The 21,037-nt window shown below is 43.7% G+C and overlaps 1 protein-coding gene across 8 annotated transcripts in view; it reads left to right on the top strand.

Annotated features, from left to right (window-relative positions):
- The window catches only part of TMEM94 (transmembrane protein 94), a 52,358-nt gene that overhangs the window by 4,074 nt on the left and 27,247 nt on the right, over nucleotides 1-21,037 (top strand). For 3 of the 8 annotated variants that reach the window (XR_008734754.1, XM_055724855.1, XM_055724831.1), the window contains exons 1-8: nucleotides 9,395-9,508; nucleotides 16,458-16,577; nucleotides 17,270-17,397; nucleotides 17,983-18,119; nucleotides 18,771-18,967; nucleotides 19,714-19,865; nucleotides 20,276-20,378; nucleotides 20,680-20,766. Coding sequence is in view for 7 of the 8 variants with exons in the window: in XM_055724855.1 (XP_055580830.1) it covers nucleotides 9,455-9,508; nucleotides 16,458-16,577; nucleotides 17,270-17,397; nucleotides 17,983-18,119; nucleotides 18,771-18,967; nucleotides 19,714-19,865; nucleotides 20,276-20,378; nucleotides 20,680-20,766 (978 nt within the window). In the remaining variant the exon portion in view is untranslated. Of the gene's footprint in view, nucleotides 1-1,890; nucleotides 2,008-4,228; nucleotides 4,360-9,394; nucleotides 9,509-13,078; nucleotides 13,345-16,457; nucleotides 16,578-17,269; nucleotides 17,398-17,982; nucleotides 18,120-18,770; nucleotides 18,968-19,713; nucleotides 19,866-20,275; nucleotides 20,379-20,679; nucleotides 20,767-21,037 lie in introns of those variants that run through there. The other 5 variants (XM_055724848.1, XM_055724842.1, XM_055724865.1 and 2 more) reach the window with 5 other exon arrangements.

Below are 21,037 nucleotides of genomic sequence, written 5' to 3'. Positions count from 1 at the left end.
TAATCTATGCCATTTTCTCCAAGGCAGCTGCTTTTTTGGTTATTATCTATTCCCCCATGTTTCTATTCTGGGTGACAGATCAGGCTTCTGTTCTTGAGGAATTCACTTTTGGCAGCAAGGAATGTTCAGATCCCCGTCGTTTTTCATAGGCTAATCTATGTTGGGAGTTTTCAGTAAATAACATGAAAATAGCACTGATTGAGCACTTTAGGGAAAACAGTTTCATTAGGTTGATTTATTTTTCTGCCTAAAGACTTGCAGCTTCTGAAACACATTTTTCTTTCCAAGTGTTTGTAGGTTGTATGTGGAGTTATCTGATCTTTCTGTTTGCTAGTTGGTTTATAAGTTCTGTATGTACTGTATCATGCCGTATAGTTTCTTATTAAATTTCAACACTGATAGCTCATATTGATGTGAGGTTTGGTTAAGTTGTTGTGCTTTGAAATCCTTGAATTTCAAAGGAGGATCTGAAAGCCAGTGTTTATAACCTATATAAATACACTAACTGCATAAAATAGTGTTATTCAAAATATGATTGGGCAAACAAAAGTTTGAATGGACCTTTGTAAAGCTCTGCTTCTGCCCTTCAGATGGGTGTTTCAAACACTTCCTGATACTCGGATCAAGCTACAAGACTTACCTTTGCTCAGGGTGCTTCCAGACTGAAATGAGTTTGGGGTGATGGGGATCTATTCTTCAGATTTGAAAAGGTCTGGGTGTCAGACACACATGGCAACACAAGCACTGAACTAACTCATTCTTGTAAATATAAAATAAAGATATTCTAACGTGCATTGCAGGCCTCTCCACATAGCTATGGGCTAACTATTGGCCGAGTTCAGCATACAGGATTTCCAGAAAGTTAGCTTGCTATTAGTGATACATGCATTGGGTTAAGTTATTTGGTAGATGCTATGTTGCGTTTTACTCTACCTAACGGTTTGGAAGTATTTCTCAGGCTGAATGCAGCATGATGACACTTGAACACCACATCCAGCCATTTCCAGATTTCACAGACTGCTCTAGGCAGGCGAATCCTGAGGAGGATGGAGTGTGCTGGGAAAGTGGAGGGAGTCAACTGGCTGCACTTGAAGCCTGTGGTGTCTGATTAGAGCAACCACAGCTTCAGGCATCTCTGATTGTCTGCGGCTGAATACTTGACGCCCACTAACATGTTCCAGTAAAGCAGTCCCGCTTCAATTCTCTCCTGCTGTCTGGCAGAGTTCAACATGTCAAACAAAGGCATGAGTGACTAATTGCCTGGGCAAACAGAAGAGAGAAGAACAGGGGGGACAGAGGAGGGCAGATACTCCTAGTATGGAAGAAATAGCAGTGCACAAAACTCCTGGGTCCAGAGTGTGGCGAGTCCCTGCTGTTGGGTCAGGGTGGTGGTGAGATGCATCTGGTGGTGAGAATTAAGGGTCCCTGAAACAGAAGAGTCTGGGAGGACAGCACTCAAGGACCTTGTGTGGGATGGAGCTGATGGATGCACAGATCTGCAGATCTTTGCCTACAGAATTAATGAACTGCTTCACCTCATTGTGTGAAGCTGTTTTCTGAGTGTTTGCAAGACCTCTGTAATGCATATGAGGTTTTTGGTTGGTATAACACAATTCTTGCAATATTCTTGTAGACTTTATTTTGATAAATTATGCATTTGGAAGAAAGCATGCAAATCACATTTTGTATGGCTCCAGTGCCAATCCTGGTGCAGAAATCGAGGGAGGATTGTTTATCATTGCAGCCTATCTTTGCTTTTGGCTTCAGTTACCCTAATACTAAGATATCCCAACCTATGTAGGATTAGCTGTGTTTGGAACTCTTGCTTCTAAATGAAAACCTGTTTTAAACTTTGAAAAATGAAACATTCTGCTTGTTTTGTGTATCCAGATTGGCACCGGGAAGACTTGGCTTCTTGCTTTCTCTGTGTGAAATGTCTACAATCTAACCTTTTTTGGCACCTTAAATTGGAGATGTGAGAGAAACTGAACTACTTCTGGGTTTCAGGTCAGTTTGTTCAAATTTTGGAGGAGCCGTGAGCATGTGTGATGATGAAGCAGTGCTGCATGCACCACTGATTACTTTTGCAAGCTCTTGTTATATTGATCATTATAACAGCTTTGAATTTCTCTGGGTAGGGGATATTCACTTCCAACCTTCTCTTTAACACCTTTGCTGTGTATCCTGCTTCCTACCACTGAAGGACTTCAGGGCGGTATTCCTAAGCATGCAGATGATGTGCCTTGAACTTTAAGGGATGGCATGTTTGGCGTTCAGGATCACATTTCAGTTTGCTGCCTAAACTAGAATGTCACTAACACAGAATGTCACCATGCCTCCCTGCATGGCCCCCTGCCCTCCAGCCAGAGCCACCCACCGCTGCTAATGATATGGGCTCCATGGGATTAGCACAAACAGCCCAGGATGTTTTTTCTTGTTCTGCTTTTGTGACTTTGGCTTCCCAGTTACCCAGTTGTGTCATGGATAATTATGCTTTTGAAGTCCAAATCCAGAGAGAAATTCAAGCACTTAGCTTTGTTTGAATGAGGGAGAGCATGGTGCATAAATCCTTCAGTAGATCTACTAATAAATCTTCTGTCAGAGGGGAGTAAAAAGAAGAGTCATGGATTTATTTCTTAGCCCTTTTATTGTTAGTGAGCATTTTTCTCCTTAAAATCATCTCTTGCCTTCGTCTGTATTGAAGTCACTCTGGAGTTCAAGGCAAGATACTGAGGCTCTAAGCTGCTGTGTGCAAGCCTACAAAGTACGTTTTCCTATTTCCCACTCCCAGCCCTCTGTCAGCTTCGCTCCAGTAACTTTGTCTGATCCTCTCTTTGCAATTGCTAATTGGCCTGGCAGGGATACAAAGTGACTGAAAATAGCTTCATTCCCTTGGTGTGTGCACATTGACAAGGGTCACAGAACAGAAAAGTAGGGCAGAGTCCAGACTTGCGGCTCATGCCAGCCAGCCGGCAGCCAAAAAATCGCTCTTGCAGGTGCTGGTTGCTGTACTGCAAACAGTTCTTTGGAAACCAGCAGTCTGAATGTTGAATGCTTGCTGCTTCCTGGAGTGCAGGTACAGGACTCGCCTGCATGAGAGGAAACACTGACATCTAACTCTTCAGTGTGGGGCAGCAGTGGCTTTCTGAGTAAGCTTTGGATGACATTTGTTTTCCCTGAAATGATGTAGTGTCATGGAGCGTAGTGCTGTAGGTGACTGCGGCAAGGATGGGAACTCCAGAATCCTTTGAAGAAGGCAGTATGGTATAGACCAAGGTAGTAAATCCCAGTGTATCTAGGAAATACGTAGGTGGTTTGGATTGATTTGCAGATTGAGCTGCTGCTTTGTTTGTTTGGATTTATGAGAAGTGTGTGTCCAAGCCCTGAGTTTGTGTGTGATATTAAAAAGTAGAACCAAGAGTTACTAGCCAACAAGACGACTTTCCCTTGACCATAATCTTGTAATATCTCATTGTGTTCATATATAAGAGAATCCTCTGGAGCAAAGTACACACATCCTTTGTTTTGACCAGAAAAGACATTTTGCATACATGGAAAGAGAACAAATTTGTGCTGTGGGAGATCAAGGGGGACATGGGCTAGAAGAAGGTTGTGAGTTCCAGAGCTGCTTCGTATCTCAGTTATGTTGGAGTCTCAGTTTTGCTAAAAAGAAGAAAAAAAAAGAAAAGAAAAAAGGCCTAGTTCCCTAGTAATCTGGAATTGTTTTTATGACTTCTGGCTTACTTAATGATGGTCAGATACATGCACCCCGCAGTAGCACAGCCTTGTCAGAGGTTGGATGTGTTGTTCAGCAAATGGAAGAATCATTACTGCAGGCTCCATTAGAGATTAGCTGGACAAAGCTCCTGGTAGATAAGCATAGCAAGACAAATAGCTGTGAGTGACAGCATGCTCCGACACCTGGTAGAATCCAGCACTTTGTCAGATGTTTTTGGAGGCTTGTCCAAAAGTGTGTCAGGGCTGCACTAATACTCTTACTTTGAGCTGCAGGGAACTTAATTCATATACTGCTGTCAGTTTTGGGGGGGACTTAAGCTAATGGGACCAGTTCTGAGTAAGGGGAGGACTGATGTACTATTAGAAGAACTTTCATCTCCCCAGTTCTTCTTTTAAAGACCAGTCCTGTAATTCGAATTTTGTGAATTTCATCACTTCCTTGCCCTAAAGGGAGAAATATGGGGAGACTGACTGCTTCCTCTTTCCACAGATGGTGATGTGATAAGTGTAGCCAAGCTCATCTCTACCTAGGAGACACTCTCCCCTGAGGAGCAATCAGTCCCCTTTTGCTGGACATGCTTATGGAACTGCATAGCCATGGACCTCAAGGAGAAGTGTCAGGTAGGTTCCCTAAGGGTCATGCCCAACTTAAATGTTGAGTTCTTTTAATTGCCTTTCATTATTTTGCATCAAGACTCACCATTTGGTGTTACTGTGTGGTGGTGTAATCCATGGTTAGTATCAAAGTTGAGAGTTCTGTCACCTTCACATTCCTAGGGATGTGTGTGCTTGTATCAGTAGGTAAGTCCTTTGCAGGCTGGGACTGAGGCACCATGGTGGAACAGCATAGGTGAAGTATATGCTGTTGCATGTGCTGTGTCTTTCTTGAGGTTTAAAGTACGGCTTCAGCCCCCTGGACACTTAGCTTGGCTTTATTTGAGAAGCTGAATTCTCTGAGAAGATTTTTTTAATAAACTAAGGTAATGAAATCATCTGAGTCCAGTTTTTCTGATGATAAATGTATGTATTTCTTGGGCAATTGCATGTCTTCCTAGGGAGTGCTGCAAGATAGTATTTCTGTATCTGGTTTACAAAGTGCCAGATGTGTCTAGATATTGTATGGAGGGGCAATCTGTCTCTTGCTATCTTGCCATGCTTATGAGCTTCAAAGGAGAAAAAAGAGAGATCTTCACGAACAGCTGCTATAGAAGCTAAAAAGACATATCTGCTGTGGCTGACAGGAGAGTAAACTTGGCACATGTTACTACTTCCCAAAAGTAAAATTATTTTGATCACTTGAGTGAGTAGTCTGCTGGTCACTTATGTTTTAGCCATGTTTCAGCAGCCACCTCAGTATTAAATGTATTTCTCACTCAAAAAAGTGAACTGGTCCTTATTTTGGATCCCAGTCAGAAATGGGGCAGATAGTTCGAGACTGGTGGAGAACATTATACCCATCAAGCTCTCAGCTGGCACTGGTAAGAGAACATTCTTGGCCTTCCTTTTTGGTGTCCCTCTCTGCACCACACTGTAAGCTTTATCTGCCAGATCATGTTTGCTGGCTCTTTTTTTCTGCGTGCATCCCTTTCTTGCTGTTTTGTTTGCAGTGCTTCCAGCATCAAGAAGTGGTTTTGTTCGTTAGTGCAAAAGTACCTGTTAGATAATCAGCTAGGCCCAGATCTGCTCTAAAAGATTACCACAACAGTGTAAGTGACTTAGATGGTACTCATCTTGGTGAGTGAAGCTTTTGGTGCTGGTATGCTTGGAGGATGTGTTTGAACTATGTTGTTTTATATCGAGTTGCTGTATTACTATGGAGGTAACATTCCAATGAGGATAATTATCTATTTATTGTCTTGTTAATGACATCATGGGCTAATCTGGTATTGATCATTTTAGGAGACAATGCAATTGCTATTCTTTACAGGGGTGTGTGCTGTGTAGGATCTGAAAGCGACAACACTGGCATTGCTGCAGCCACGGCAGAGCACAGTGGGGACACTTTCACTGTGGTCATGATCTTTGGTTCATCCCTTTCTTTCTCATATGACATTCTTCATTGTACAATGCAGGAAGAGCGTATCAAATTGCTGGACAGGCAGCAGCAGGGACAGTAATGTAATAGACCTTTAAAAGGCATATTAGTAAAGTGTCCTGCACAAGGAGATTATGGTGGGGAATCATGATGTCTGAAGTCCTAGTCTCCTCTCCTGGCTTACTGACGTTTTTTCTCCCTCCTTTCTGAATGGGGATTAAAAGTAAAAGCAAGATTTCATCACACTTTTCAATAGGAATTAAAAAAAAGACATTGATACATACAGCTGCATTTTACAACTTACTTTGTCTGGATTCTGAGGAAAGAACATGGTTTTATTCTTGTTAGCAGTGTATTATTTGGTGTTGAGGAGTTTTCTCCTATTTTTTAATACTGCAGAATCTTGTTTCATCCCCTTTAAGGTGGAATCCATCTTCCTTTCCAAAGTGAAGACCTTGGACACATATATGCTGATAAGGGAACAAATTAACCTGCTATATAACTTCAGTACTATATTTGATGTGCTAGGTTTAGTTTAAAATGCTAAAAATAAAATGAACCCAAGTGAATACAACAGTCCCAAACCTAGTTGAAAGCAATCTCTTTGCTCTAATATATATGTGTGATGAAGAGTTAGCACTCCTGGAACAGAAGACATGCTCAGAGAGCTGCTGCAGCACAGACATCTGTCACTCAGATGATGAGAGACTTGTCCTTTGGCTCCAGTCAGCTAATACAGTTCCGTTGTCAGAGATGGCTGAGGATCACAGTTTGTCAGGTGTAATGTAGGCCACCTTCCAATTTTTTGCCAGAAGCCAGACATTGCAGAGAAAGGCAGAGAGTATTTTAGGAGCAGTGCCAAAACCTTCTTAAATTAAGTGTGCTGGTATCTTGTTCTTTCCCCTGTTCTCCTGACTTTTTAATTTTCTGTGTATTTCTGAAGTGAATTTAATACTTGTGAAAGGTGCCAGAATCTCCACTCTAAAACCCACTCAGCATATACCAAGAAAGACAGGAGCATTGATTGCCACAGGACAGTGTGAGTGAGGCTCATGAGTTGGAATTACTTTAGATGTAGGCTGTATTTGCAGCAACACAACTATTAAAAATTATTGACATCATCCATTCCACAGTTACCAATAACAACTGAGCTGTATTATCCCAGTGTAATTGCTGCAGCCTGGACACAGCACCATGCCTCCTGGCCAGAGCCCGGAAATGTATTCAGGGAGCCTGTGCTTGTACTCCGGCTATAGCACTGTTGATCCTGAGCTATTTTGTTCCAGGAAGCCTGACAAGAGCTACAGTCCTACCTTTGGACTGAAAAGTAGCCCAAGTCCTTTGCCTCTTCTCATCTTGCCAGTAACTGTATCTCTGTTTTTATTCCCTGCTGTTTTCTAAAACCTCACTCTTCTTCCAAGGGCTCTTTTGCAAACTGATCCTTTTTTCACAGGCATCTCTCATCTATGCTGCAGCTTTTTTATGGGTCTTAGTCCCTGCCTTCATACTCAGCCTTTTATTTCAAGCCACAGTTTTATCTTCAGATCTCAAATTTACAGCTTCTGCTCTTTCATCCTGTTACTTAATGCACAAATGTGCGTCCAGATGCAGTTTATGATACCAGCTCGTATCAGAAGGAAGGTACATAGTACAAATCACTGCCCTACACAAAACACTTCAGAGCAAGGTCTCTCAACAGTGGGGTAAACAAGAGGCAATTTGATCCATTTCTGTTTGTGTTCACGACTAAAGCTGGAGGTTTTGAGCTGGAAGAAAGTTGTGTTGGGACCTCTTAACTGCATGAAGCACAAGGGTTATTTCTGGTATTGCACTGTCACAAGCAAGTTGTTTTATTCACATTCATTTGAGTCTCCAGAAGGTTCAGAGCCGTGGGAAACGGATCAGCAAGCACTATGATAAGTTGCGGGTGTTACATGTATGTTGTGTGAGGAGGGTTTGTCCATTCTTAGCCCATGTTGTTGTTGTTGATCCTTTCTTTTTTTCTCCTTACTTTTTTCGTTGTGTTGAAGTGAGTAGGTGAGTAGTTTCTTAGCAGGAAAAGAGGAAGGAAGGAAAAATTGTGCTGTTAGGACATTTTGTTCCTCTCTGTGCTTTAAAATTGTTGTCTAGGAAACAAAATGCCCTACAGAAGGATGAAGGATGTCTTGCCTCTTTCTCCCCTTGCTTTTTCCTGAAGTTACATTAAATGCAATGTCTGCTTCCATTCAGCTTTGGCTGTGAGAACTTAGTGAGATTACATACCGATGTATAACTCAGCACCAACACAGAGGTAATAACCAGACCCTGTGTTGGGTTTATTGTAAATATCAAGACCTCTTAATCTCTGCACTTCTGGCTTTAAACACAGAACATGGGCTGTGCCTATTCAGGCATTTGAATGTCGGGGAAGGAGAAGAAGTGAAAAGCTTGGGCAGGGAGGGTAAGCAAGTCCTCACACCTGTACATGGTTTTCAAAGCTACATAATACGCTGAGACTGGAAGCCTTTGCAGTGCCTGTCTGTTCCATTCTGCACCAGCAGCTGTAATCCTTGGCAAGCTATTGACATGGTTCTTGGCTGGGCCAGTTCTTTACCCCTCTCTACATGGAATGGAAGTAATTGGTTTAGTGATTGCTCTGCAGAATTGGGAAGCCCCAGATAGAATTAGGACAGCACTGAAGTAGAAGCTATATAAAAACCCACTTAGGAAGGTGCTTCCCTCCAACAATGAGAAGGAAGTGTTCTTGTAAAGGATGAGAATGAGAGAGAAGGCTCATTCCTTCTTCACCTCCAAAGGCCTTTTTATCCCATTACTTGTTCTACCCAGCCCTTCCCTGTCTACACTAATCCTTTGCTTGCTCTGTGCCACTGCCTAGGCATCATCGGTAAATGGGGAGCCCCAGGCATGGTGCATGGCTATGAAGAATTTATGTGCACCATTTGGTTTAGGTTGTGTGGCTCAGTAAGTATGAATATTGGAAGCTGAGAGGGGCTTTTGCTGCTTTCTCTATCAACAAGAGAAGAGGGAGGGAACACTTCAGACTGGACCTATAACCATCTCAACTTGTTTAAATAGCAAATGCTTGTATTTTTAAATTGAGCTTGAATCCAAAGCTGTGGAGTTCTCTGGAAGACTCTCCTAGATTTATGTAGGGGAGTCAGTATTCCTGGGTCTCGCTGTCTCAGTCTAGTCTTTTTCATTGCCTGCTCAGGTGTTCCTTCCCCTGTAGTATGTTTTATAATACTTTGTCCTGTCTGATTTGCCATCTGCTTTCCCAAAGACCTCTCTCTGTCAGCATAAACCCTTACTGTGCATGCATATGCATCTCTACAGTCAGGGAACCTAGGGATTCTGGCTCTGTCGGCTCCATCTGATGAATTGAACCATTCTTACAGACATCTGGTGCTATCCTGGGCAAACTTTCTTCTCTCTTGGCCTTTTTTCCGCCCTTTCTCAACCTCATCCCCCACCCCCATCCACCGCCTCCTTGCTGGATCTGCAGCGTGACTGGAAACAGGCTGAATTAATCAGCAGACTGGTGCTTCACTCTGCTGCTTCTGTCTCATTCTCTGCAGCGCTGGGCTCTGCACAGTCTTGCTCTCTCTCCCTCTTTGCTCTCTCATTTTTGGAGGGCAGCAGCAGTGCAAGTTGCTGGGGAAGTGGTGCAGGAATTTAGCCCAGATGCTCTTCAAGCAGTCTGATCTCTGGATCCCCCACCAAGGCAAATGCCGCAAAGTAAGTTTCTCTCCCTTAACATTTAAATTCAAAATGGCTTTCCTGTCTCTGTCCCCAGCCTGCATCCTGCCTGATGTGGTGGCTTGTGAAGAGCTTTGAGGTTTTGGGGAAAGAGGTTATGGCAGGACATGAAGCAGTGAATGATGATTTTAGCTAGGGAATGGCTTAATGTTGGAGGTGATGGGGAAAGAAGCTCTATTTTAAACTGCAGGTTTAACCCTGGAACCAACAGGAGGGGCCAAACGTGATTTTAGCTGATGACTCCTGCTTTGCTGCCCCTCTGCCTCATGACTTAAATTTGTCTGTTTCTTCTATGGGCTTTGAGCTGTGGCTGTTGAACCTCCTTACCCCTTTGGAATATGTCTCGCAGTCCACCTGCTAGGTTGTATCATAGTTTTAGTCCCTAAAGTGTTCAGCTCAGACGATAGGAAGGAAGCTAATGGGGGGATGAAAGGTGTGGTAAAGTTCTGGGGATTTCTGAGCATTGCTGGCCTCTGGGAGGGGATTAGCAACCCCTGGAGTAAGCTCTGCATTGGCATAAAGCAGGGTGCTGTGTGTTGAAGCCAGAATAAATACGGACCCCTAACTGCTCTGTGAACTTGGAGGAATAATGTAACCGAATAAATTACACTGATTAAAGCTTGATAACTGCGTAGAGCAGGTGAGCTTCAAAGCACTGCATAAACACTACCTCATCCTGCCAGCAGCCTAGTGGGGCAGATAACTATGGTTGGGGATTTGCTGCTCTAAACAGGACCAAAGAGACAGACCGAGGAATGTACAATTCAAAACTGGGCTGTTACCTGGGGAGTGGTTGCCTCTCTGCTGTTGAGCTGCTACTAGCTGAGGGAGAAGCAGAGCACTGGGCTTTGTATTACCTATGTAGAAAGGTTGATCGTGCCTGTTGGCATCTTACTGTGTGCTTTATGGAGGGCATAAAATGTAAATGTCATTGTCTGGATTAAAATGGACTCTGTTTACACCAAAATGCAGTGGTGATTCAGATGGCTGATTAGCATTGCATTGGGCAGATATCTCAGAGATCTCTGTTCCTGCAGCTGTGTCTCTTTGCAGTGTAAGTCTGCAGGCCCTGTTAGCAATGGGCTGTGAGGAGCCTCAAAGCCAGCGTTCACACTGGAGCCCTCACAGGCAACCAGTTACCAAACTGGGGACACAGAGAGTTCTGGCCTGCCTTTCATACTGTTGCTGCAGGTGGAGGAAGGAGGCAGTTGTTGACTATTGCTCTGTCCATTAATTTGGGCACTGCTGTGCTGAAGACTTTGCTTGTTTCATTTGATTTGAGACCACCAGCAGCTAAGCTGTGACTGCCAAGCTCATGTCAGGTGGCATTTAAACCAAGTTTAATAGCTGTGTTTGTCGTGTTTTCTGGTACCTTTCCCAGCATGTCCAGTTTTAAAGGCAGTGGTCCCCACAGAGCCATGAGCTGCTTGATGGGGTGGCCTGAATCGTGTTGGTATCAATGTGTATTTCTGTTTTCTGTGCTTTCCACTAGTGTTCAGGTGGGTTGGTGAACATTATAATCTTCACAATAACTACAGCTGGTGGTCCCATTATAGAGATGAGAAACTAAGGTGCAGAGGAGCATCCAATTTTCACACTGTCATGCAGAAAACTGTGGCAGAAGGAAGAGCAGAATCCAGCTGTCCTGACAGTTAGTCCAGAGTCTTCATCAAAAGATCATCCTGTGGAGCAGAAATCTCAGGGTGGAGGCTTCATGTAGCCTGGATAACTAGAAAAGCACTCTTGCTAGGAGTCAGGGACCAGACCTCTTTTGAAAAGTAACCACTTGAGCACTTAGAAAGACAAAAAGTATGATTGCACCCAAGGATGTAGGTAGTAAAGGGATGATTTTGCCCAGAGTGGCCTGTGCATTGTCTTTGCTGGCTACACCTGTATCATTCTGTAGCACGGATGTGCCATTTCAGGTAGTCTGGGCACTCACTCAGCAGGTGCAGTTGGACAGAGCTGTACCGTACTGACGTACGATTTGCTTTAGAACAAGAATAAATCCCTCTCTAGCCCTAGCCTGCTGTAGGAGATGTTGCCCCAAGAAACTGCGTGCTGTTGTGTGCATGTCTGCCATCCTCTCTGATAAGACTCAAAAAACCTCACCGTGTGTCATATGCCTTATCCTAAGCAAGAATCTGACTTACTGTACTAAATGCAAATATATCTCGTGGAGTTACTCCTTCTCATGTGTTTTTGAAACTGAATAATGCTTATGTTTCAGGAGGTGTAATCCCTGAAGTAGATTAATAGCCTGCAAAATGTCATTGTTAAATTAAAAACTGCCTTCTTTTTCTGCTAAGGAATGCAAAATAGCTCTCAGAAAAAGGAAGAGCATTCTGCTGCCCGGTTTCCCACCTCCGACAGTTTAAATCTGAAAAGCAATTGAGCAGAAGTGTTAAAAAAGGGGCCTAGTATGTACGGCTTGGAAAGAGGGAAACAATCTGACAGCTGCCTTGTAGGGGTTTTCCATACCACTCTGAATCTGCGGGGTGGATCTGCGGTCTATGAAAACTGAAGCTTCTAGCAAATTTCCTGTTTTCTATCTCCTTATTTGTTTAAACAATCTTTGTAAAGGCAGTTACATTCAAGCGTACGGCAGTCTTGGTGAGAAGCCTGTATTCTGCAAGAGGATGAATCCACAGAGGACAGAGGATGATTCAACTCACTTTGCTCTGTAAAGCAAACAATGTATTTGTGCTTCAGTATTATTTAAAAAACTGTTTGGCACATGTGATGCAACACCACATATTAGATCAACATTTACTGGTACAACAAATAAATATGCTACTATGGGTGTGTAATGGCTGTATGAAAATATAAGAGGACTTAATTATACTAATACTTTGTGTCCATTTCTCACCTGTATACATTCTGACATCTGCTTGTTTGTTCGTCTTGAAGGAAGGAGCAAGACATCTGTTTTTGATTGGATAGCAGAGAGTATGAGAATAGTTGATAAACTGCTTAAGATATTTTTGAACGATTCTATGTGTAAAATAACAGGATGGGCATTTTAGGAGGAGGGATCAGGAGCAAGTGGTAATTTTGTGTGAGGATGAAGGTGGGCTGCAGGAAGCAAACATGAATACGTGGTGATACTTGGGAAGAACTCCACATTGTGAGAGGAAAAATCAGACAATAACCACTCTTCTTCCTACCTTTCAGTCTTAAAACACTCTTGCAACCCATGAGGAAGGCAAAGGAAACCTTTTTGCTGTGAGCTAGGCAAGGCTACAGATTTAAACAAACTCCAGGATCATTGGGTATTGGCAAACTGATTTCCACCTGCCAAATTATGGAAGGTGACCTGAGAGGATAAGGCAAAGAAAAGTCTACAAATTCTGTGGCTCCTTGTCTCCTGGCTTTGAGCTACTCCTTGTCTCCTTCCTGAAGAGCCAAACCAGCTCCTAAATCTGGGCATTTACTAGGTCTCAGAACTAGCATTAGTCTCAGAACTAACATTACTAGCTCATGTTCCTTTTCCCTAATGTTTGCAGGCAAACTAAGCAGTGATTTAACATGTAGAATATTTATTGAAAGTGGAGAAATTCACACATCTTTTCATCTTCCCATCAAATCCACACCTCAGCACATTCATTCCCTCTAGAAAATAAAATGACATTCACAAAAAACATCTCCCTTGCTGGGTGATTTTCCTTAACAGCCATCCTGCAGGTAACAACTCTGGAGAGCCGCGGCATCATCCAAGGCAGAGGGTTGCAATCATCCCATGTTTACCTGGCTTCAGTCATGCCTCTCGGACTAAGGCTCTGATAGCCAGGGCAGGGGTCAACTCCAGAGGAGCCGTAAGTGCACTTAGAGGTTCGCATGCTCTGCAGCCTCTCGGGGCGAAGGAGGAAGCAACTGTTCATTTTCTCCTCAGGACTTCTTCCCTTTAGGCATGGGCAAAAGGAAAATATAGCCTTTTAAAATGCCTCCTGATACCATGAGGGTTTGCTTTCACAGTAACCTGGAATTTACTGTCCGTTTTTTCTTTTTTCTTTTATTTTTTTTCTTCAGAGGAAACCCTGTGCTAAGGCAGCGTGCTGGTTTAGTTTTGACCTGAAAATTAGCAGATTACTCTTTGAACGCAACTTTTTGAAGCAGAGATGTGAATGTTGAGGGGTTTATTAATGAACTGACACCTCCTGTGGATGGCTTCATCACCCTGGGGTGCTCACCTCCTGTTTTTTGTCAGGAAGAGCACTTGCAGCTGATGAAAGGCTGGAAAGATCCCTCTGGGACAGCTTAAAAGCACCTAGGTTTGCCATATACAAAGGTTTACTTTAAGGCATTTGAAAAATGCCTCATTAGCAGTTGATGACTTAGCAGGGCAGCTCTTGTTGAGAAAACCTAGAGCTGCCCCTTGCTAGGAGCTTAGAGTGGCTCTTCTTGCCTGTCCCTTTCGTTCCTGTGTTCCAAGCGCTTTCCCTTGATGCTCACCAGCAGTAGGTTATCTGAGTCACCACAGGCAGCCTCTCACATTATTACAGTGTTTGTTTACCAGGCTGGCTCTGCCTGCTTTGCCGATTACTCCGTGTTTTAAGTGTCAGAATGGGTGTCTAACAATCCCTGCCCTTCCTGCTGTTCTTCCCCAACCCTGCCGCACTCTGCACTTGTCCTGTCTCACCTGCTACAGCCACCTTTCTTTGTGGCTGCCCTTACCTTGGTTGGTACTACAGCAAACCAGTAACTCCTGTGTAAAGAGTGGAGCAGGTGTACAGGTATTTCAGGAACCTTTTTGATTAACCTCTGGATTTGCTGCCTTTTTCTGCTTGCTGCCTGCTGTGATGTGGCGCTTTCTTTTTTCAGGCAGTGCGTGACTGTACTAGATGTTGTATTATGTATCTGCATTAAGTGCAAATTCCCTCTCATTTCTTCTGTAGCTCTTGATGTATCTGCTGGAACCAGCTTGGTGTCTAAGCAGACTTTGCTTTTCAGTTAAAGTATTACTATTGCTGCCTTTCATTCTGCATCTTTTATTTATCTGTCAGCTTTCCCTGTGTTGGTAGGGATGAGTGTTTTTGTGGGTGCTTTGCTATGCCCCAAACAGCCAGTAGTCAGTGGAGAGGAACCTTATTGTCGTTTGTTCCGTGCTGCTCTCAGGCACTCCTGTTTACAGCACTCCTGTGGTGCAGCAGCATGTCTGTTGCCAGCTACGCTGCCTGCCATCTTCTCCTCTGGGAGTCTTTGAGACTCCTATGTTTAGTCCTCTGCTGATGTTACCTGGGCTGCTTCCAAGAACAACACAGAACTGCTTCCTCTATTCCTAAAACTGACACAGAGAATGAAAACTACAGCAGGATTATTTTTAGTTCCGTAAAAGTACAGCTAAAGCAGTATTGCTAGACTCTGCCTGGCCAGAATTTGCTGTTTCAGGTTGTCACTGATAGGTGGGGAGCATGTGTGTGTGGTAGATGGTAGTTTAAAGAGCATCTATCTGCTGTTCCTTGATGCTTACGTTACACTTTTGGATTGGACCATCAATGCAAATGAGTCTAAAGTCTGAGATTGGTTTCCAGTAAATGTTCATCACGAAACCACTCAGTTAAGGAACAAGAAAAGTGCAGATCCCAGCTGAGCTGCACTTGCAGAGCTGGGTGCATGCACGCAGCTCCTGAAGAGCAGAGCTGCTGCAGTGTGAGAGCACGGTGGGTTTGGCGAGGCTGGGAAGAGCTGGTGACCGCAATAGCAGGAAGAGCTGCAGCTCCTGCCTAAGCTGTGTTTGCTGGGCTGTGTCATGCTGGTGGGGATGGGAGGGGGAAGCTTCCTGCCTGCTTTGTGTTCAGTAGTTCTGCACTCTGTAAACAGTATGATACACCTGAACATTTCTGATGTGCAGGATATCCTATATGCTGTACACGCTCAAGGTGTTTGTATTAAAACATGAAGTGCAAATGAGAACTTTTATAGACCAGCTCCCTGATACCTGCAGTAGCCCACTCACGGACACATGCCAGCTCTTCCTTGTTGATTTGCTTTTGGTGATCTGGTACCCACAGTACCTCGCAGCAGCCTCTGTGATTTGAAAGAAAGTGCTTGTGTTCTTGCCCCAGAAATGCAAGCACTTACCCCCCTTCCTTGTTATCAGCATCTTATAGCAGTGTTTTCCACATGGTATGCTCTTGGATTGCATCTTTTCAGGCTGCCACCTCTTTGCTGACTAGTGAGGGATCAGTGCTCTGGACAGCGTGGGCTTCCTTCAAGTCTAAATGCCTCCCTCATATGTTTGTATAGTTCAGCGCTTTAAAACTAGTGATTTCTCCTGTAAAAGGAGGAGTTGATGCTGGAGTCGTGTCTCCTCCTGAACTGATCCATGGCCTAGCACTTAAATCTGGGGGCTTCTGCGTCAAAGTAGCCACAGAGACAGGATTCCTAACCAAACATTCGTAACCAGTAGTTGTGGAAATTGAACCACTCTTATTTAGAATTGCAAATATTCTACTACTTGCATGTTATTACTGTTAGCAAAATCTATCCTGTATCATTAAAATTCTGCCATATACCATAACAGCTGTGTTGTTTTGTCTCTACAAGCTGATACCGGTTCAAGCCTCCATAACCTTGGAGCTGAGCAGCCTTCCATTGTATTGTCCTCAGTCTCTGCTGATTAGAATCTTGTTTTGCAGAACTGACTTTGTATTGTGCTTTGATAAAGTATTTATCCAGCACAGTCAGGACCGGTTTGTTTACCTGATATTATCTAAGTGCTCTAATTCCAGCCAGCAGTCTAAAGTTCACAGAAGGGAAGATGATTTCAGAAAAATGGAGAATCAGACTGGTGATGATGAGTGCGGCAGGATCAGACTGGTGATGATGAGTGCAGGGCGTTCTCAGTAGGGTGCTCAGTCAGCCACCATGAAAAAGCCTAAAAAGAAAATAGGCAAGCCCTAAACAGTTTGTTTCTCTGGCATCGCAGGATGACATGACTTCAAGTTTGGGCCTTACCACGAAGAAAGCCCTCACGATCCTGAGAGACCAGTTGTCCACACTGTTGGAGGGGCATCAGAAGGAACGGAAAAAAGTGACTTCGTGGAAGGTGAGTCACCAAACAGCGCAAAGTTGGGCACTCAGTCTCTCCTTCTCAAAGTAAAGCTGAAGATTAAACAAAAGTTGGCTGCATTCCCTCCCAGACTGCTGCTGCAGAGTGTCTCGGTGTAGAACTGCTAAAGTCCTTGGGAACAAAGCACGAAATCTATTTAAGGGTATGTTTCTCTCAGCACTTCTTTCCTGGGTACTGTAGCCCTACAGGAGCTTAGCTTCACCTGGGAAGGATCTAAGGATGTCAAGAGTCACTGATGGCAGTGTGCCGAGGGGGTCCATATCAAGTGGAGAGAAAAAGCTCTGAAGCTCAACAGTCTCCCCTTGTCCACCATGTTTGTCTGGCATGTGTGTTGAATACAAAGCGCTAGTGTTTGTGCACAGTACTGAAATGTTAAAAGTGCTCCTCGCTTGGTTAGTGACAATGGGGCAGCCTGGCACAGAAGCCTTTTCATTCTTCCAAGCAAGAGTAAAGCAGAGAGTGTTCACCCAAACTCACCAGCTGAGCAACTGCTAGTGCTGCAGCATTCGCATAACTGACCCGTGGGGCTCTGTGTCATGTTCAGGGGTTTTACAAAGTTGTGTTCACCCTGGGGTGTCACCTGCTGCCTTCCCTTTCTCACTCTGCTTTTTCAAATATCTGGCTCTGTATTTCATGAATGCTGACTGTCAGCTGCTCTCCTTTTGTAGGAGGCGTGGAGGAGCAGTTTTCTGTACCATGGTAACCGTTGCTCCTGTTTCCACTGGCCTGGTGCATCTCTGATGCTTCTGGCAGTGCTGTTGCTGCTGTGCTGCTATGGGAGCCAGCCACAGGGGAGGTAAGCAAAACATCCTATGCTGGTTAACTGAAGCGAGTTGGTAGTTTTATATCATCGCGACACTGTGAGTGGCTGACATAACAGTGTTATCCCTCATTCTGTCTAGACATCTAGACATTAGTGTACTCACACTGGTAATTCTGTCCCTATCAGCCTGTTTCACAAAACTTCAGCCAACATAATTCTACTTCTGATAGACCCATAGAGACAATCCTATGGACAGATTGAGATTATTTTTTTCCTACAGCATTCCTAGATCTTGACAAATACTAAAGCATTATCATAATTAGGAAGGATGTTGAAACTGGAGAAGTTAGTGGCTCATAGGAGAAGTTACTGTGCTGTCACATGTGCCATAGCATGTCTTGACCCTGTTTGTAGGGGTATTTTTCAGTTGAGATGGGTCCTTCAGACCTCTCTGGTGGCATTATTCTAAAGCATGCTTTTCTTATTTAGCCATAAGTCTGTGGGATGTAGGAATAAACAACTTAGCAGGTGTGCATTTATCTCTGTGGGTGGCTGGCAGTGTATTCTACTCATTTACTCAAACCTCATCTGCTTTTTCTTCTGTTTTGCTATGCAAAGCCAAGGTGCTGAGATAGTTAATGCACTGGCACTCTTCCTCCTTCTCCTTTTGGATCTCTTCATGATTGGGCGTCAGGAGAGGCTGAAGTGCAGAGAGGTGGAGAGGAGACTTCAGACAATCATTGATAAGATAAATGGTGAGGTCCCATTCATCTGTCTCTCACTTGCATTTGTGTTTTCCTCCCATTAGATTTTTCTCCAAACCTGATCACATATGCTACTAATTGAGCTTGCTACCTTCCCCTATGTAGCACAGAAACAGGTGGTGAGAATTGTGTCCCACTCATGCCTGTCCTGTAGAACAGTTATTTTGAGCTGTCTTGTGGCCATGTGCTTCCAAGCTGTGTGTTATCAGGTAGGCGTCTGTTATGTCTGTGCTATGGAGTAATTAGAATCCTCAGTATCTTACAAAAATATCTGCCTTGCAGCAGATGATGAGAGAGGAATACATAGGGTTGTACCACAACATGGAACAGGAGGAAATAAATCACGCTGTGCATGAACATTGTCTCAATGGGGGCTTTTGAACCTGAGGAGGCAGTTCATTTCAGTGTGGCAGTTTTAAGGACAGCCTTTAGCTTTTCCATTGTACAAGTATCTATCTAAGGTTACAAAATTACTATGTTTTATTGTTAATACTGGGTGGAGAGAGAGGGGAAAAGCATCAAGGAGAACGAGAGGCATGGTAAAAGAGCATGGAAATGGACTGGAGGACCTATAGCCGTTACAGGATGTAAATTGATGTATGATTTGTTATCATTTAATTTTTTCACAATTTGTGCTTTCAGATACACTTGGCAAAGAGGTGAACTGGCCAGACTCCATGTACCCTGACCTTCACATGCCTTACGCCCCATCCTGGTCCCTTCATTGGGCCTACAGGGATGGTCATCTTGTCAACCTGCCTGTGAGCCTGTTAGTAGAAGGAGATGTCGTTGCTTTGAGGCCAGGCCAGGAGTCATTTGCTTCTCTGAGAGGGATTAAGGTAACTTGTTTGTCTTGTTTCCCTGGCCTGTAACAATATATTTCCCAGGATTTTCTTGCTAATACTCTAATTCCCAGTGTACAGGGTATTGGAGTGTTTGATTTCTTCTGACCTTGAAAGTAGCTTCAAATTCCAGTTTAGTCAAGGACGGTGCTTTGTTAGACAGACTGCATCTTCTCTATGAACTCTCAGACCCAATGGACATGAGACACTAATGTGATACCAAAGCACCATATTTCAATCTCTTCCAGGTCGAGGAGAAATTGTAATGTGCTACTAAATATAAGTGGAATGAATCTATCTAGTAGGAGGATATGACATACAACCCCCCTACTTCATCCTGGTTTTTTATGTGGATAAATAGTTTGCCTGCTTTGATCTTCTCCTTACTACTGATTCATTATAAAAGAAGATAATATAAAATACCTGGGTTAGAATTAAATTAACAAATCAATTACAAGATTTATGCAAACAATTTGTTGCTTGAAGAAGATTGGAAGAAGTTTAAAGCTTGAAGTTTACCTTTGTTGGTTTTTATCGTAACTTTCATTCCAAATGCCAATTTTCATGAAATAGCCTGATGTGCTTGAACACAAATATTTCATTTTGCTTTGAAAGCTGAGAGAGGGAACTGTGACAAATATGTCACAGGGAGGGATCCTGCTGGACTAAACCTCCAGTCCCTTGCAGCAGGATTCCACCGAGGCCCTGACTGCAGCCTTTGAGCTTTCTGACCTTTTTTCTAGGATGATGAGCACATAGTTCTGGAGCCAGGAGATCTGTTTCCACCTTTCTCACCTCCACCCTCCCCAAGGGGAGAAGTGAAAAAGGGACCTCAGAACCCTCAGCTGTATCGTCTCTTCCGTGTCTTGAAGACACCAACAATAGATAATGTCAGGTGGGTTAAATACAGTGCACGATGTCTGCACGACTTGTCTATGTCCTTGTTGCTGCCTTGTATAGGCAAAGAATGAGACCTACCAGTCCAGGACAGGAGTTTTCAAATATGCTGTACTGTGTTTTCTTTATTACCTGGGAATGCTGTAAGTCTGTTAGTGTCTGTCTTCAGTTGTCCTCCTTAACTGGTAGATTAGGCTAATGGATAAAACTACATACATGCTAAGTGTTACTGTTCAGCTCATTACTATCCAACTAAATTTGAACAATGCAGGGAGGTCACAGATTTCATGCATTTGATGTAACCAGCAATACTGAGTTTCCAGTCAGGTCTGCTGAGAGGTTTATATCTGAGGAAAGTGCAGGGTTGGGTCTTGGTTGCTGAATCTCAAACTCTTTTCCATTTTTTAGGTGGTGTCTGGAAATGGCTTTGTCACGTCCTGTGACAGCCCTGGATAATGAGAGATTCACTGTACAGTCTGTGATGCTGAAATACGCTGTCCCTATAGTACTGGTAGGTCTCATTTCAAGGCTTTGTTGTTGAATATAGCCATGTTTTGTCAATAAAGGTGGAGAATTTGCAGCCATCAACAGGAAACTGTGGCTATGCTCTAACTCATGCAGCTGGCTCTGTGTGTACCTTGGGTAGTTCAGCGAAGCAAAGATGCTGAGCCATGAGAGTGGAAGAAGGAAGTGCAGCAGCAGACCAAGTATAACTTCCAGACTTTCCCAGGACTGAGAATGTTACCAGGCAGTGAAAACTCCTTCCCTGCAAGTACTAGTAGTTAGCTGACAGTGTCATCTCTGAATTGCAGGCTGGCTTCCTGATCACCAATGCTGTGCGCTTCATTTTCAAAGCTCCTGGAATTGCTTCTTGGCAGTACACTCTTCTTCAGCTACAGGTAAAGGAGAGCTTTGAACTCCACTACACCTCCTCCCCAGACCACCACTGAGACTGACTCTCTCCTTCAGCAACTTGCTTCATCCTGTGACAGCATCCTATGCATGCCCTTGTGCATGCTGGATCCAGGAGCTCTCAGTGGAGCAGGACAACAGCCCTACCCTGGCCTTTCCTCCTAGACTGCCCTTTATGTTGTTTGCTCTCTCTTACTTGCCATGTATGTGTGTGTGTATATATATATATATATATGGTATCTTTTGCCTTTAAACTTG

This window comes from Falco cherrug, chromosome 1 (genome assembly GCF_023634085.1).
Source record: "Falco cherrug isolate bFalChe1 chromosome 1, bFalChe1.pri, whole genome shotgun sequence".
Lineage (NCBI taxonomy): Eukaryota > Metazoa > Chordata > Aves > Falconiformes > Falconidae > Falco > Falco cherrug.
This window is presented reverse-complemented; position numbering and strand designations above follow the sequence as displayed.